At 37.3% G+C, this 15,269-nt stretch overlaps 1 protein-coding gene across 1 annotated transcript; it reads right to left on the bottom strand.

The window, feature by feature from the left end:
• Window positions 1-4,904: 4,904 nt before the first annotated feature.
• LOC117305555 (medium-chain acyl-CoA ligase ACSF2, mitochondrial-like) lies at window positions 4,905-15,263 on the bottom strand. Its single transcript, XM_033790438.1, has 13 exons — window positions 14,725-15,263; window positions 12,973-13,150; window positions 12,167-12,349; window positions 11,679-11,797; window positions 11,182-11,347; window positions 10,689-10,784; window positions 9,769-9,917; window positions 9,011-9,179; window positions 8,163-8,270; window positions 7,897-8,048; window positions 7,300-7,441; window positions 6,587-6,697; window positions 4,905-6,025 (listed from the first exon to the last, which is right to left on the bottom strand). The coding sequence occupies exons 1-13, from the start codon at window positions 14,877-14,879 to the stop codon at window positions 5,900-5,902; spliced, it is 1,854 nt and encodes a 617-aa protein (XP_033646329.1). The 5' UTR covers window positions 14,880-15,263; the 3' UTR covers window positions 4,905-5,899.
• Window positions 15,264-15,269: the final 6 nt, after the last annotated feature.

The following is a 15,269-nucleotide window of genomic DNA, read 5'->3' as shown; positions in this document are numbered from 1 at the left end:
TCAATTTTTGCTTAGCAAATAAATTGTTCCAGCAGAATCAAGCAGAATTTTCTGCTTAACAGCTTTATGAAGTTGGGCTCAGGTCTGACCCCATTGCATCTCAGTAGCTTTGACGTCATCCTGTGGCTTATCAGGGTCAGACCACAGTAAGCTGCTTGTGGAGCGGGTTACTTGAAGCCGACCAAGGTGCATGATGTCACAACCAAAAACTTTATTAATGGCTACCATTTTTGTTTTATTGAGTGGTTCACTATCAGAAAGTCCCGACACCCTCAAACAGCAAATAATGTTCATATTAATGTTTTTTTTTAATGAATCCATGAAGAGTTTCAGACGTATGAACGTAATGGAATTAGTTCTTGGTGGCTGTCCCAAAATACATAGTTTGAATGCTTGGAGAGTTGGCATGAAGCACACCTAGGTCATTCCAAGTCATTCCAGGTCAACCCAGGCCAACCCAGGCCAACCGGGGCCAACCTAGGCCAACCCAGGCAAGCTAATCAAATGCATCCAATAGTGTTTTCTCCCTAATCAGTCTCAGAATTGTGTACATTTTCCAAATTCAGGCCACTGCTTCAGGACCAAGGACTACATTATTATTAACATGAGTTCACTTCTGTATAAAAAGAGACACAGGAAAAATATGTGGCAGGCAAGCCTTCATTATTATTGGTAGACACCATGAAATCTTCTACTCTGAATACAGTAAGATGTAGAACTGCATAAAGCCTGCTTCAACTTCCTGCGAATGATGTGTGCAAAGCAAATTTTCCTTGCGTCAATTGGAAAGGGAGCGTGTACAGATTATTGCATCACCTAAATTCGCTTTGCATTCACAGGAACCATCAACCTATTTTACTCAGTTTGATACTGTATGAGTATACGCCTCAAATCTGGCTCGCCTACCAATAACAATGAAGGCTTGCCTACCACTGCTTACATCCATGTAATATGAGGTGTATAGGTTACGTCTAATAATGAATGTCATCCCATAAATGGCCTATTACCAGTTGTAGTATTTCATTGTATAAAATAGACTTGGGTTGTAATATCCTTGGTTACTTGTTGGTGGTGTTGTGGTCATATGATTGTTACAAAGTCAATCTGTTTCTACTTGTAACATTTTTCTCTTTGATATCGAATTAAGTTGCATGTTTTAAAAACACCTATTTTTTATGATAGGTATTGTATATTTGTGTACTTAAAGTAACCTAAGGTTTACAATAAATTTTGCATGTTTATGATACATACTATTTCTCTAAAGATTATTTTCAAATGATAAAGTAATGACACACTGTTTCTGCATTGAATCAATAAGATTTGGCTCCTGGTGGTTGCCCTAAAAATGACAAAGTTAAGATGTTTAAAAAACAAGGTATAATCATGGAGCTCCTCATCCCTCATTGGTTTATCTAGTATTCTCAATATTTGGATAAAAGCCTTTTTATTGTAAAGAAAGTACAGGATAAGGTGACTATGAATTACTGGACTTGGGTCAGGGTACTTTTCATGTGCTTACGGTTAGCAGCGATATGAAATGGAAATGACACAGTAAGCACAAAATTGGGTCCTGCTGGATTGTATTGATTCAATGTCTGAGTGGAATGGTCGAGAGTTGGGTCATATGTAGCAACTACACATCATTTATAATTCAACTAGAATTAAGTTTAAAGTTTAGGAAAGTTTTTTTTAACTATGGGCAGTAAAGGAAAGTGATGATGTCATTGCTATTCAGAAAGAAAAAAACCCAACTCAATCATGTGGTATTAGGTCATCAAAATAGTTACGCTCCTAAAAATCACTTCAAAACAAACTTTCCTTAACAAAACAACACCCCCCAAAAAATACATGAATGTGTTGAGAATATAATATTAAGAATCAGACATTTGAGTTGACAGAAATGCTTCTGTTTTCCACTGTTTGCAGTTCAACAAAATGGCGAAATTTCTTTGGGTTTTTAGATCTGTTTTTCCTGAATCAAAACTATTTTGTCAATAACTCTCATCGAAAGTACACAAGCACTCTCTATAAAAAAGTCCCCAGAAAACTCCCAGTCTATGAGGAAATGTTTTCATCAGAAAGTTGTGGACTGTCAGAAGGAAACAAATGAGTTCTTCCTGTTCATGTATGAGAAGCTACTATTTAAAACGTGAATTCATTTCTCAGTCAATTAATAGCATGATTACAAATCAAGAAAACCAAACCAGATCATCAGTATGAAATAGTCCCATAAGTATATGTATTGCCCCCCCCCCCCCCACCCCCCATTGTCTAGTTATTCCACTGGTGATTTGTCTTGTCATGTGTTTAACAAAAATACAATGATGACTTGTCAGTATTTTATGTACCCAGTACGCCTAGTGCCAAGTACGCCTAGTGCCAAGTACGCCTAGTGCCCAGTATCCAAACCACCTTGTTTGACATTATTTTTTATTTTTTATGTACAGTGTTTTTTTTCATAGCCTAATGGAAGGAATCTCATCATGTGATAATTTCAGGAATGTTTCATTTCATGAGGTGAATTCCTCTTAATATGGATCAGAATTACAGTTTATCTCATTGCATGATGTATTGCCACTCAATGTTTGCTTAAACTTACTATAGTCCAATAGTATTTCCTGTCAGACGGTATGAGGTAACTGTTAATATTAATGTATGTCACATGATATGTTTTCCCACCAATCAAATGACACAAAATTTATGAGTGGTTTCTGACTTTCAGAACAGATTCCCGGAGTAAATGGTTGACTGCACCATGCCTCCTTCTGCTTCTTTGCATCAGAATAATTGTATTTGTTTAATTGGAATGAAACAAAATGGCTCAATGAAAGGTAGATTTGGATTAATTGTTTTTTTGCTCCTTTCTTTTGAGCTCTGCCTCTATTACGGTCTGACCATTCTCTATCGTTACAGTTACAACAAAAGTAATGTCTCCAATCCAATAAATCAGTTGGGTTTTTAGTATAATTCTTGATTAAGTTGTAAATAGTAAGCTAGCCAACACTTTATCTAACAGCCATGAAAATTAGTGCTGATATTGCTGTACATTATACCGGAAACTAAGGTAGACACAGTAATTAAGGATCATGTGTGCGTTTATTCCCAGTTTTTACAAACAAAATTAAGGATCAAATTGAAATACATGTAATTTTTATTTATTGTTTTTTCTTTATAATAATTGATAGAACAAATTAAGTTGGTCCTGATTTTGTACCAAATAAATATTGAAAGCTATGTTTTGAAATAATGTCAGGATGTTTGTTTTATGTTTTCCTGTGGTTTTATTTTTTACTCCAATTGTCAGTGGCGTGTCATGGCCAAGCGGTAAAGAGCATCGAACTCAAGCTCTGGTGTTTCTGATCAGCAGAGTTTGGGTTCGAATCCCAGTCGTGACATCTGTGTCTTTAAGCAAGACACTTAACCATGATGCTTCGTCCTTCGGATGAGATGTAAAGCCATTGGTCCTGTGTGTTGTGTAAAAACCCAGTGCCCTTATTGAAAAGAGAAGGGGTTTGCCTGGTGTTCCTGGTTTGATTGGCAGCATATTGCACCAACAGCACCTTGTAAACCATTACATGGTGCTGTGGCGGAGTATGCTATGTTGAGGAGTAGGTCTCATTATTCAAACTTAGTCCCACATACCTTGTAGGAAAATACTGAATGTGCGCTTAAAAACAAATGTGTGTCAGGAAGTATTTTGATTCTGTTACGGCCATTGCATAACATCCAACACAACCAGGCATGAACTCAAGTGGGATTTGGACCCCAACCCCTACCAATCTAGAGCAGAGCCTAATTTCTTCTGTTTACTGCTGAATTCTGCGCTTACGATCACCATTCTCAAGTGCTGTATTTCTGCGCTAGCTGTGTAACCGTAGAATGCCTAGTAATGTGGAGATTGCACATGCTACAAATTCCCCACTAACCCAAGAAATGTGCTTGATGTAAGCACAGACAAATCTTGTTTAAAAGAAACTGGTTACCGTCCATAAGTCTATAAAATTTACATTGTTGCAACTGGTGCCCCACTTATTTTTGCTTAGCAAAGAAACTTGCTAAGCAGTACTTTCTGCTTTACAGCTTTATGAAATTGGGCTCTGATGTCTTACCTTACCACATGACATAACACACCAGTTGGAATCCTGTAATCTTATAGGGAATTCAGACAATCAAATAGAGAGAGGCAAAGGAGCACAATTATTATTTATTCCATAATGATAAAATTTATTCCCTTAACAATGACAATTAATACATGACGATTCATGTAGGTAGCTCAAAGATTTAACTAGAAAAATAGATTATATTAAAAACTGTGGAGTCAATTCTTAAATCATATATATTTTAGAATATTTAACTACATTTCTAAGTATTTTTTGGGGAAGCTTCAATTGATCAATTAACAAAAATTCACATGATTTTATAAAATACAATTTAAATCTTACTGTCAAAATGATAAAAAGTCAAATGATGATGATGATGACAAATCATCAATTGGTTCATGGAATGGATTCTAAGACTTTTATGTCCAGAAACTGTGCAAACTTCTGCTGGGAACACACTGGTTTTTTTTTGTCTCACCAAAGTGTCATTGATCCGAGCTATAGCGTTTGGCTGTACTTGGAGATCGTACAATTAAGGATGCTATGTCAGGTTTTGGCCGATTTGACCCCAAAATTTTGATTTCAAATCCAAAAGGTACTTTGATGGGGGTCGAGAAAGTTACAAGCTTTCATTTGAGCCATTGTTCGAAAAAGTCCACCAATTATTAGTCGCAGTGAAAGAAAGTGCTCAAAATTAGTTTTTGTCGGGATCCCGACAAGATATCACATGACCAATTCTTATGTGTTTTATAAGAAACGTTTTAAATTTCTGTCATGGTTCCTGACCATTAAAAGTAAAAGTTAAACTTTATTCGCTAGAGCGGGCAATACTCTTTGAAATACCATTCACTGAAAAACATCTATTTTTTAATGTATGGGGCAGAAAATCTGACAAAACATCTTTAATAGTAATAGTAATAAAAAATAATAACCGTTTTTATATAGCGCTTTTCACACCCAGAGCGTTTTGGTACAGCCAATTACAACATAATAACCATAATAGTCTGGTATAAACATTTTAAAAATACTGAATGGAATTTATACTGAATGGAATTTATACTGAATGGAATTTATACTGAATGGAATTTATACTGTATTCATCTGGCAGTGGATCTTGTTGCCATGTGAAGTTAGCAAAACTCTAGAGCTATATAATACACTGTGTACTGCCATACTAACAAGACACATGCTATAGCAGATATATATTCATAGCTGAGATGCTGCAGTCTTGCAACTTAAGTATGTCACAATTCTGATTAAAAGGTTAGCACAGTCTTTTTTAAATTTTTGTTTAAATTTGTTCTCACTAATCTTTCTTTGATTTTTGTTGTTAAAAGTATCAAGTGAATACTGAAATTTTTTCCTACTCATTCAACATACTATTTGATATTTAAATAAATTGTTAACCATTGAATTGGCTTAAAACTGAGAAGGCATCTTTCTCATGGTTCATTCAATAGGCTTTTTATGACAAGGTGATAATTCACTGAGATGTTCTTTGAATTTCTTCTTCTTTGGTTTAACTCTATCAGGACCATGCTTATCAGAACCATGTATTGTTGGACTTACAGAGACCGGGGGACACTGGTGGTGATTGGATAAGAATTGTGCCCCCAGTCCTTATAGGGTTAAGAACAATGAGCAAGGGTATACATTTGCTAATGCTGCCAAACTCATCTATTTTGAAGTTTATTTTGCATAACTTATTAACTCAGTCTCTTGAAAACACCTGAGAAGCAAACTGCAATATAGATATAACGCTGAATGACGCTAATACTTAATGCTGACAAGTTTAGACTTTACCCCTTTAAATCCAGGAGAATATGCATCTCCTCTCTCATCTTAAACTTCTGCACTTTACCAGTCACAGTCAGAGGAAACTCCGACACAAAGTGAACAATCTTTGGGATCTTAAAATGAGCCATCTATAAAAAAAAGATACAAGGAAAGCAAAGTTTAATGCAGCTCATTATGGTCTAATGAACACAAACTTCACTACCTACACATTTGATACTCTACTATTAAAGCAAACAACAATTCAGTAAAATTACTTTACCAGGTTCATCTATTAAACAATATATCACATATCATTTACATCCTTCAAATGGGACGTGAAAACATAGGTCCCATGTGTTGTGTAACGCATGTAAAAGAACTTGGTACACTTAACGAAATGAGAAGGGGGTTTGCCCAGGTGTTCTTGGCTTGATAAGCAGCATGTTGCGCAAAAACACCATGTCAAAGGAGTAGGTCTCGATAGTCAAACGTATAGTAGTCCCAAATACCTTGCAGGAAAATACTTTTAAGCGTTTTGAGCGCCACTGAGGGATGGATATACGTGCTTTATAAAAAGCTACTATTATTGTTATTATGGATAAAAACGGATAAAAATGTATACAGATAAACACAAAGTATATTAATTAAATTATTTCAGGCCTTGATAAATCACCTAATCAAAATAGAAGTTAAAGTTTCTTTTTACTCACCTCTCCTTTACAGAATTCCTTGATCTCTTCTACAGTTGCAGTTTGTCCTTCCTTTAATTTGATCCAAGCGCAAACAATCTCACCAAGACGCTCATCTGGAAGTCCAATTACCTGCATAGTAAGGTAAACCATGAGAAGAAATCAATAAGATACAAAATTAAATCTAACTGCAGATAAGAAATCAACATCCCAAAGTATTCAAGATTCGACCAGAGACCATTTTTATACATAGCTCCAGAACTCTGGAACCGGCTTCGAACACATGTTAGAAATGCAAACACACTAGAGCCCAATTTCATAGAGCTGTTAGAGCTGCTAAGCACAATCATGAAATTTCTTCCTTGATAAAAACTGAATTACCAACCAAATTTCCATTTGATGCATGTTGCTTCTTACTGGTATTCAGCTGTTGTTTGCTTGGCCTAAAAATCACAGGGAAAGTTGGTTGGCACTCCTGTTTTAGCAAGCGAGAAATTTCATGCTAAGCAAATTGTTGTGCTTAGCAGTGCTATGAAAGTGGGCCTAGATCGGTTCAAAAGTTCACTTAAAACCCATCTGCTTAGAACATGACTTTCTTGTAAAATTGTTGTCATGCGTACAATTTTTTTCTGCTTTAAATTAGTTTTATGCCTGTACAGCGCATTGAGGTTTTGCCATGGACGGAATGCGCTTTACAAAAATGATATATTAAAGTGTTAGAAAAAAGGATCTACCTGAACGTCTTCAATCTTTGGATGCTTATACAAGAAGTTCTCCAGCTCCACAGGATAAATATTTTCTCCTCCTCGGATGATCATATCTTTCTTCCGTCCAACGATGGAGACGTAACCTTCATCATCCATTACAGCCAGATCACTAAAGAATATTTATAGTCGTATCAGACAAACACAATTCTTATATATAGTTTACAGGTATCTTATTTCTAGTAACATGCACAGGTGACACTCAAGCAGCCGATTTCACTAAACTTTACGCAACTGCGGAAGTCCACTTTCGCAATATTTATGGAGCAACTTGCGCCATAAACATTGCGCAAGTGGACTACGCAGTTGCATAAATTTTCGTGAAATTGGCTGCTGGGGCAGAAACCCAGGGTTAGGATTCTGTAATTTGAAAATTATTTAAAAGAAGTCTGGCATTGGAGAATGGACTCAAAGTTGTCCATTATTGACAAGCAGTTGTGTCATGACAATAAAATGATGTGCCTACATGTACAGACAAATGGACAGGTAGCTGTATGGAACAAACAAGCAAACACACACACACACAAACAATCAAACAAACAAACAGACAGACATGTAGCTGCTTACCCTGTGTGGAACCATCTGCTTTCATCAATAGCCTCTTTTGTCTTCTTCTCATCTTGCCAATAACCAATCATTGTGGTATATCCTCGACTGCATAACTCTCCAGCAGTATTACGAGGTACAATATTGCCAGTTTCAACATCAATAATCTTTACCTAGAGAAAAAAAGGTTGGACATTTTACTTATCTCGACCAATTTCATTTCAAGAGCAAATATTTTTTTGTATTTGTCACTTCCTTTGTACATTGTTAGATTCTATAAATCTTACTTCATTGTGGTCAGTGGCTTTTCCGATTGTTGAAACTCTCTTTTCTATTGGATCATCTCGTAGTGTTTGAAAGATCACAGGAGATACCTCCGTCAGTCCATACGCAATCTACAATCAAAATTGGAAAGGACTTTTAAAATCGCAAGTACACTGTATAGTAAGTTTGGTTTTTAAAATATAATTTCTCTTTAGTGGTGATTAAGTAAGTAAATTTGGGGTTGAACAAAGGCAAATTTATGATTAATGTGCCTGCTTTCTACCAACTGAACTAACCGGCGCTAATGATGACAGTCTTCCTATATTGTCAATATCTTTATTCGGGGGTTTCAGTCAGAAGCCATACAACCGTTAACTGCCATAACCAGGGATCACACCCAAGTTAACCATACAACCTGGGAAGCGGTACTAGGCCAAAACTAGGGCTAGATAGCTCAGTATTTGAAGCATCGGCATGTTAATCTGACGGGTCACTGATAGTTTCAAGTTGTACAGCTTCAGATTGGCACCCCCAACCATAAATATTGACCAAATTATGAGACCGACAATATTAGGGCAAGATTGCTAGATGTAGCTGGTAGAATTAATGATGAGTACAGTATGTAATGATTGTGTTACACATTATAAACGCCCGATAAAGCTTGAACGTCAACATGCGTATGGCCATGAACGTTAACCGGTGGGGGTGTACGTGTGCGTGCCATAAAAATCAAACTTGGATTGCTGCGTGCTTCATTGATGTGCTCGTTTAGACGCGCATACAGTCTGACCTACACAATATGGCCACATTCATAGCAATGGGGGGTTATTGGATACAGTCCACATGATAGTGAGAAGGTTATAATTCTTACACAAACATCCTTCATATTGAGCTGTGTGATACTCTGTTTCATAATCTCTATGGGACATGGTGAACCTGCCATAATACCCGTTGATAAACTCGAGAAATCATACTGGGAGATTCTTGGATGATGCAACATGTCAATGAACATAGTTGGGGTTCCGTATAACGACGTACATCTAGTAGGAAATAAACAAAGAGATAAATTGCACATTGAATGTTCAGGAGCTGTTTATAAACATCAAAAGATACAAACTTATGTTCTCAACCAATAGGTGTTGAACACTAACATTTTGTATGATGTATTTGTCTGCAAATTTTACGAGTACAGACTAACAGGAAATATATTTAAAAGCCTGGAACAACTTTGGAATTTCCTCAATTTTTCGCTGGCAGATTTTTGGCTGTACTTTATGGCTGAGGTTTTGCAAATCACAATAAGTGCCTACTCAATTTTCTCACATTGACATCAAATCCTGGAGCTTAGTAAGAGTTTGTTTTCTTTCCTTTGTCAAGTCAGTGTTTCATCCTGGCAACGACAAAGCTCAAAAAAGTCCCCCCCAAAAATACAGTGTGGTAAAGAATTTGTTAATACAGATGTGACATGAGCGAGTTTCATGTGATGCACAGTTTCAATTCCAATTTGTGTGTTCCTATTAGTTTTTATATTATTTGTTTGAGATTGCATCATACAAATCTGCAGCTCCTCGTAAGGTTATTGTGTTCTACCTTGAAGAGTCAGACTTTCTTATAAATCTTGCCACTTACTTCTCCTCAGATACAGCTCGAAGTGCTGCTTCAGGTTCAAACCCAGGAGCCGGAAAGACAGAGGTTGCACCATGAACCATTCCACATAACGTGCCTCCTACCATACCAAAGCAGTGATACAAGGGGACTGGAATACAGATGCGATGTGGCTGCAACAATCACAACGGTAAGAACATAATTAGCATTAGCTGAGTGACACTCCACTATTAATGGGTTGAAACTCTCAGCTGGGCCAAATTTAATGGCTCTGCTCATCGGCCGAATTCTGCCCTTGTGATCACCATTCTTTGCTTACGTTAAATTTCTGCACTACATGAATGTCTGCAAATTGGTTACTAGTTACGTGAAGTAAGCACGTGCACAAGCAAAAATTCCCTTCTAACCTGTGAAACACGCTTGTGTAACGTGGAAATCCCTGCCTGATTCCCTGATCCCTGATTCCTGATTCTTTGCTTATGGTAAGCAAGGCCATGAAATTGCCTTGAACAAAATGTACAAAGTTTATGATACAACCTGGTGATACAACCTGGGGATACAACCTGGGGATACAACCTGGGGATACAACCTGGGGATACAACCTGGGGATACAACCTGGGGATACAACCTGGGGATACAACCTGGGGATACAACCTGGGGATACAACCTGGGGATACAACCTGTGTAACCTGGGAAACGGCAGCAAAGAGATCACTTAAAGGAGATTGGATTGTTTTATTTCATCAACAATTAAATAACTGATTCAAATGTAAGAATTTTTTTTTTTAATGAGGTCCTGAAATGACCCTTCTATATAAAAAACATTTAAAGAAAATTATTGGGTAAACAACGATTATGTGGTGTTTTGCAAATTGCTAATTCTGATTAGCGAACAGAAACAAAGGATGATGACAGTAGCCGAATGTGAAGTGATCCTGTAATACCTTCTCATGGTAACCAATGATATGTCCAATAGTGTAGGCGTTGTTCAGGATATTGTGATGTGTCAACGCTGCACCTTTTGGAAAGCCTGTAGTTCCCTGAAATTAAATTTTACAAAAGAAGTTTTTAGCAAAGTTTTGAATATTCACTAAAGTAATCACATGATCTAATGCCACAGAACATAGAATAGTAAACAGTTAACATCGGATGACGTATTTACACACACATTTTTCCCCAGACGCATGCCGGGAAATGTGACTTTTCTATTTTTGTGTCGCATGGCTGGAACAAATGTTGCTTGTACCTTCTTCTAACGTGTGGGCAGGACAGAGTTCACTCTCTGTGCCAACACAAAGAGGACAAAGAATATTTACCAACTTTTGGAATTGTCAACTTTAATCTTTAAGTTTGATTAAATATTCCGATCATTTATCTTGATGATCCTAAACTGTGGCATATTGGTTCTCGATTAAATTAAAAACTATAACTACTCACGGATGTAAACTGTATATTGATGGGTTCATCAAACTGTACCACATGTTTATATTCTTCCAGACGTTTCTCTTCAGTGCTGCCTCCCATATTCAGGAGATCAGGGAAGTTGTAAGTTCCGGGAAGACTGTCTTCACCTCTGAAGATGACTGTCTTAAGATCTGGGAGCCTGGAAAGGTATTTTATGTTTAATTGTTATTTGTTACTAAGAACCTTATAAGCATAAAATGTACATTATTTTCCAAATGTGCCTGGTGCGACTGTTAAAGATTTATAAGTGCATTGGGTTCTTTTACATGCATTACACAACACACAGAACCAATGGTTTTCATCCCATCTGAAAGACGAAGCAGTAATGATGAACTACCTTGCTTAGTGAACATGTGTCAAGACCAGGATTTGAACCCACACTCTACTGATCAGAGACACTAGAGCTTGAGTCCAATGTGTGCTTGACCACACGGTCAAGACAAAGAAAAAAAAGAAGAAGAGACATTTACCTTGCACTTTTAAGCTGACCTGGTTTATCGGTTGCTAGCTCAGGGCAAATCTCTTGTAGTATTGCATAGTAGTCCAATGTTCGGAAACTCTTATCACAGACTATTGCTTTGCAACCAGACTATACAGACAGAAAAGAAAATCATTAATTATGTTAAAATTTGGCTTTTCAAGCAATATTAGGTGCATTGTCTCTGGAAATGAAGAAACATTCATGACGACCTACTCTGGGAATTAAAACACTTCTTCTTTCAAGCCTATTTCACTCCACTCCAGGAGGAAAGCCTCTTCACCAATTCTCCATTTCAGTCTATCCTGCATCGTCTGTTGCCATCCCCTAAATGTACTTATAGTTTATCTTCTGTTTTGTCTAACCACTATATGCCAACAAATCAATTGAATATTTATTCTACAGCATTTCCAAGGACAAACACACACTTCTTTTTCTTTGTACCATTGAGGCAGGTTTACAGAATAACCTTATTAATACCTTGTGTAGAGCATACTCCAACTCAAGTACTCTGTACACTGGATTAATGTTGACCATAACTGCTCCAATACGACACGTTGCAAACTGTGTGAGAACCCATTCTAATGTGGATGGTCCCCACATACCAACTCTGTCTCCTTCTTTGATCCCAAGCGCTAGAAGTCCAAGTGCTATTTTGTCAGTCTAAACATAAAGGATGGAAACATATTTATGATCCTTAAGAATCTCATTTCAAACTGAAGGGAAGGATTGAAGGACTGGGTCTAGCAGGCCCATCAGTGGGTCAGGCATTACAATCTTTACACAAGTCCAAACAATGTGGAGTAGAGAGAGTCAAACACATTGAGAAGAGAGCATTGCCAAATTATGTATAAGGGTTTCAAAGAAAACATTTGAAAACATCAATGAATATGAATATGCAAAGCAATAACTGTGGTATTGGTTGTGAATTTATGTCTAATATCAGATCTAATTGGTACTTTATGTTGTTTGTGTTAACACAATGTCACTTTCTTATGTTTATAAATTACAAAATGATCAGACCTTATGTTAAGAACATTTGTTTTAAAACTTGCATCAGGTATAACAAATATGTTTTACCAATGGTATTAATGTAAACTTAGTACTTTCCAAGAGTCCTGTGAAAAAAAACAGGCTAATTACTCGCGTGGGATTAAAACCCATGACCTTTACCCGTAGAGTAGATGTCTTACCACTAGAGACCACCGAGATTGACTGGAAGCTAAATGCAATTTGAATATTTTAGCAGTCGTGTTAAACTAATTCTAAGGTGAAATTCTACTGACCTCTTGTTTGAATTGTGCAAATGTCCTTCTGATTCCATCTGCACAGAAGACGTGTGACTCTCTATCTGGATACTTCTCTGTTGTTTCATCCATTATTTGACCAATTGTTTTCCCAATAAGTGGCTCTTTCACAGCGGCATGGTAGTAACTCAACTCATTATGGTTGGCACTAACAGATCTGATGATAGGAGTTAATGAAATATTTTAATACGTAATATTTATTTGCATACATCCTTATCATATAATATCAACTGTACAATCTGCTTGATAGATCATAAGCTTGCCCTTTCTATGAAGTGTTTTAATGAGAGTATATGTAAAGTAATTTGGGGACTTTTCATTTTGAACCACCCATCCAATATCATACGCAAGATTTTGGTACTTTTATTAACGATGTGACCTACTGTTCTGTTATGGAAGGAATTTTTCTTAAAAGCATAAGCAATAACCCCTTGCATTATAATACATGAAGTCAACTGATGCAAACATCATTCACAGCTCTCGGCTCTATTCTTCGAAAGCTTGTACTTCTATCCAATTAAGTTTTTATGGCCATTGATTTTAAGAGTGATTACTGAGCGTACCTTTCTTTTATCCCTAGTACCAGCAAAAATTACACCAACCAATTAGGACTACCCATTAGGGATAATCCGTTTAGTATACAACGTGGATTGCCCCTAGTACAGTTGGGCTAGTGGCAAATTTGTCAGCGCTATGCCACCAATTTATTTGCCCTGATATATCTCAATTCTTATCGAGTGATAATACATCCTCAGGTGTATAAAAAAAAACAAGAAAATTGTGGCGTGGACATTTTTCCGTGCTAGTACAATACAAATTACAAGACTCAATTTAAGTGTGCTTAAAAACATCCCTGGATTTGACCCTTCCTCAAACATTATCATTAAACAAGTGAATAGAATAGCATTTTTTTGGTACAAATGATTGTGGTGTGACCATTGAGTAAAGCACCATGGTGTGACTCGACCAGAGGTAGAAAATGACAGAGTGAAATAATAATTATAATAATAATAATAATTTGGGGGGCTAATCGTCCTTACTCGCAGCTAGAGCTGAATTGCGAAGGACGCAGCTACAACATGTTCGAGAAGCAGGCATGCAAGGGCGCTTCTGGCTGCCAGCCACATCAACCCATTATGGCCACGGAGCACAGCCAAGATCGAAAGTGTTTGATTTTTCCCGAGGGAGGAAAACCGGATAGTCTGGAAAACCCTCGTGGCACAGCAGAGAACCAACGCACAACTCAACTTACATATGGTCCCGACCGGCAATCGAACTCGGTACCGGGGTCACCTTGGTGAGAGGCGAGCGCTTTACGCACAAGCCAACCGTGCCACCCGTGAAATCCCGGAAACAGAGACAATGCCCCAAAATTAACTTTATAGTTTATTGAACTTTATAAATTATAGTTTATTGAACTTTAAAGTTAATTGAACTTGAACTTTAGTTATTATTGAAAAGAAAAAAGTATTTTTTATATTGCGTGAAAATTCATGTTTAACCTTAACTTTTAAGAATCCTAAGTTTGTAATGGATGGAGATCCCATTAGCATGGAGAACATTGCAGTAAACTAAATTTCATCGTGGCGTTCATTGTATGGATCCACATATGTATGGTAGCACTTAGCACTTTTATTAGATGGTTAGTAGTAGTACTAGTACAAGTAGTAGCCTGTACAATTGTATGGTAATGCCTGCCTGGTATAGGAAATGCTATCAATGCAATCTCACCTGTTGCATGATAAGTGTCGACTCAACGTTGTCACTAATGCAGGCCTCAGATGGAGCGATGCACCACATCGATGTACGTAATCTAAAGGGTTAAAACTTCGACCCACCAGAGTATCAGCCCTCCCAAAAACTGAACGAAGCATGCGAGTTGCCATTCTGTATTATGAGCAGAGCTACGGCCTACGCCCTTTTCAAAAGTGAAAGAAACTTTATTCAAACTTTACGACTGCTGTGTGTGTTCAAACTTTATAGGCCTACTGACTGTGTTCAGTTCCAGCAGAGCAGATGGTGTGATGTTTCTTGTCGACTTTCACCAGATCAGATCATCTCATCTCTACACACTGCTACGTAGAGTGAGAATGAGAAGCTGACTCGGCAGCAGTATGCGTGGTATTAGTGCATAATAGATCGTGCAAATACAAACGATTGTTCGCTAAAAATAATGTTTTTATCTCCGATGATCAGCAGAGCGTTGGATTGAAATCGTCGACTGTTTACAAGTCATAGCGCCCTCTGTTGTCATATCGCGATTATCTGCAGGCAAG

Source organism: Asterias rubens (assembly GCF_902459465.1).
Source record: "Asterias rubens chromosome 8 unlocalized genomic scaffold, eAstRub1.3 super_scaffold_89, whole genome shotgun sequence".
Taxonomy (NCBI): Eukaryota; Metazoa; Echinodermata; class Asteroidea; order Forcipulatida; family Asteriidae; genus Asterias; species Asterias rubens.
The sequence above is the reverse complement of the archived record's forward strand: the minus strand, read 5'-3'. Positions and strand labels throughout refer to the sequence as shown.

Coding starts and splice junctions, on each gene's coding strand:
- LOC117305555 (XM_033790438.1), bottom strand. CDS start 14,879: ATGGCAACTCGCATGCTTCGTTCAGTTTTTGGGAGGGCTGATACTCTG. Junction 8,049..8,162: donor AAGCCACTGACCACAATGAA/GTAAGATTTATA, acceptor TTTTTTCTCTAG/GTAAAGATTATTGATGTTGA. Junction 6,698..7,299: donor CAAAGATTGAAGACGTTCAG/GTAGATCCTTTT, acceptor CTTACTATGCAG/GTAATTGGACTTCCAGATGA.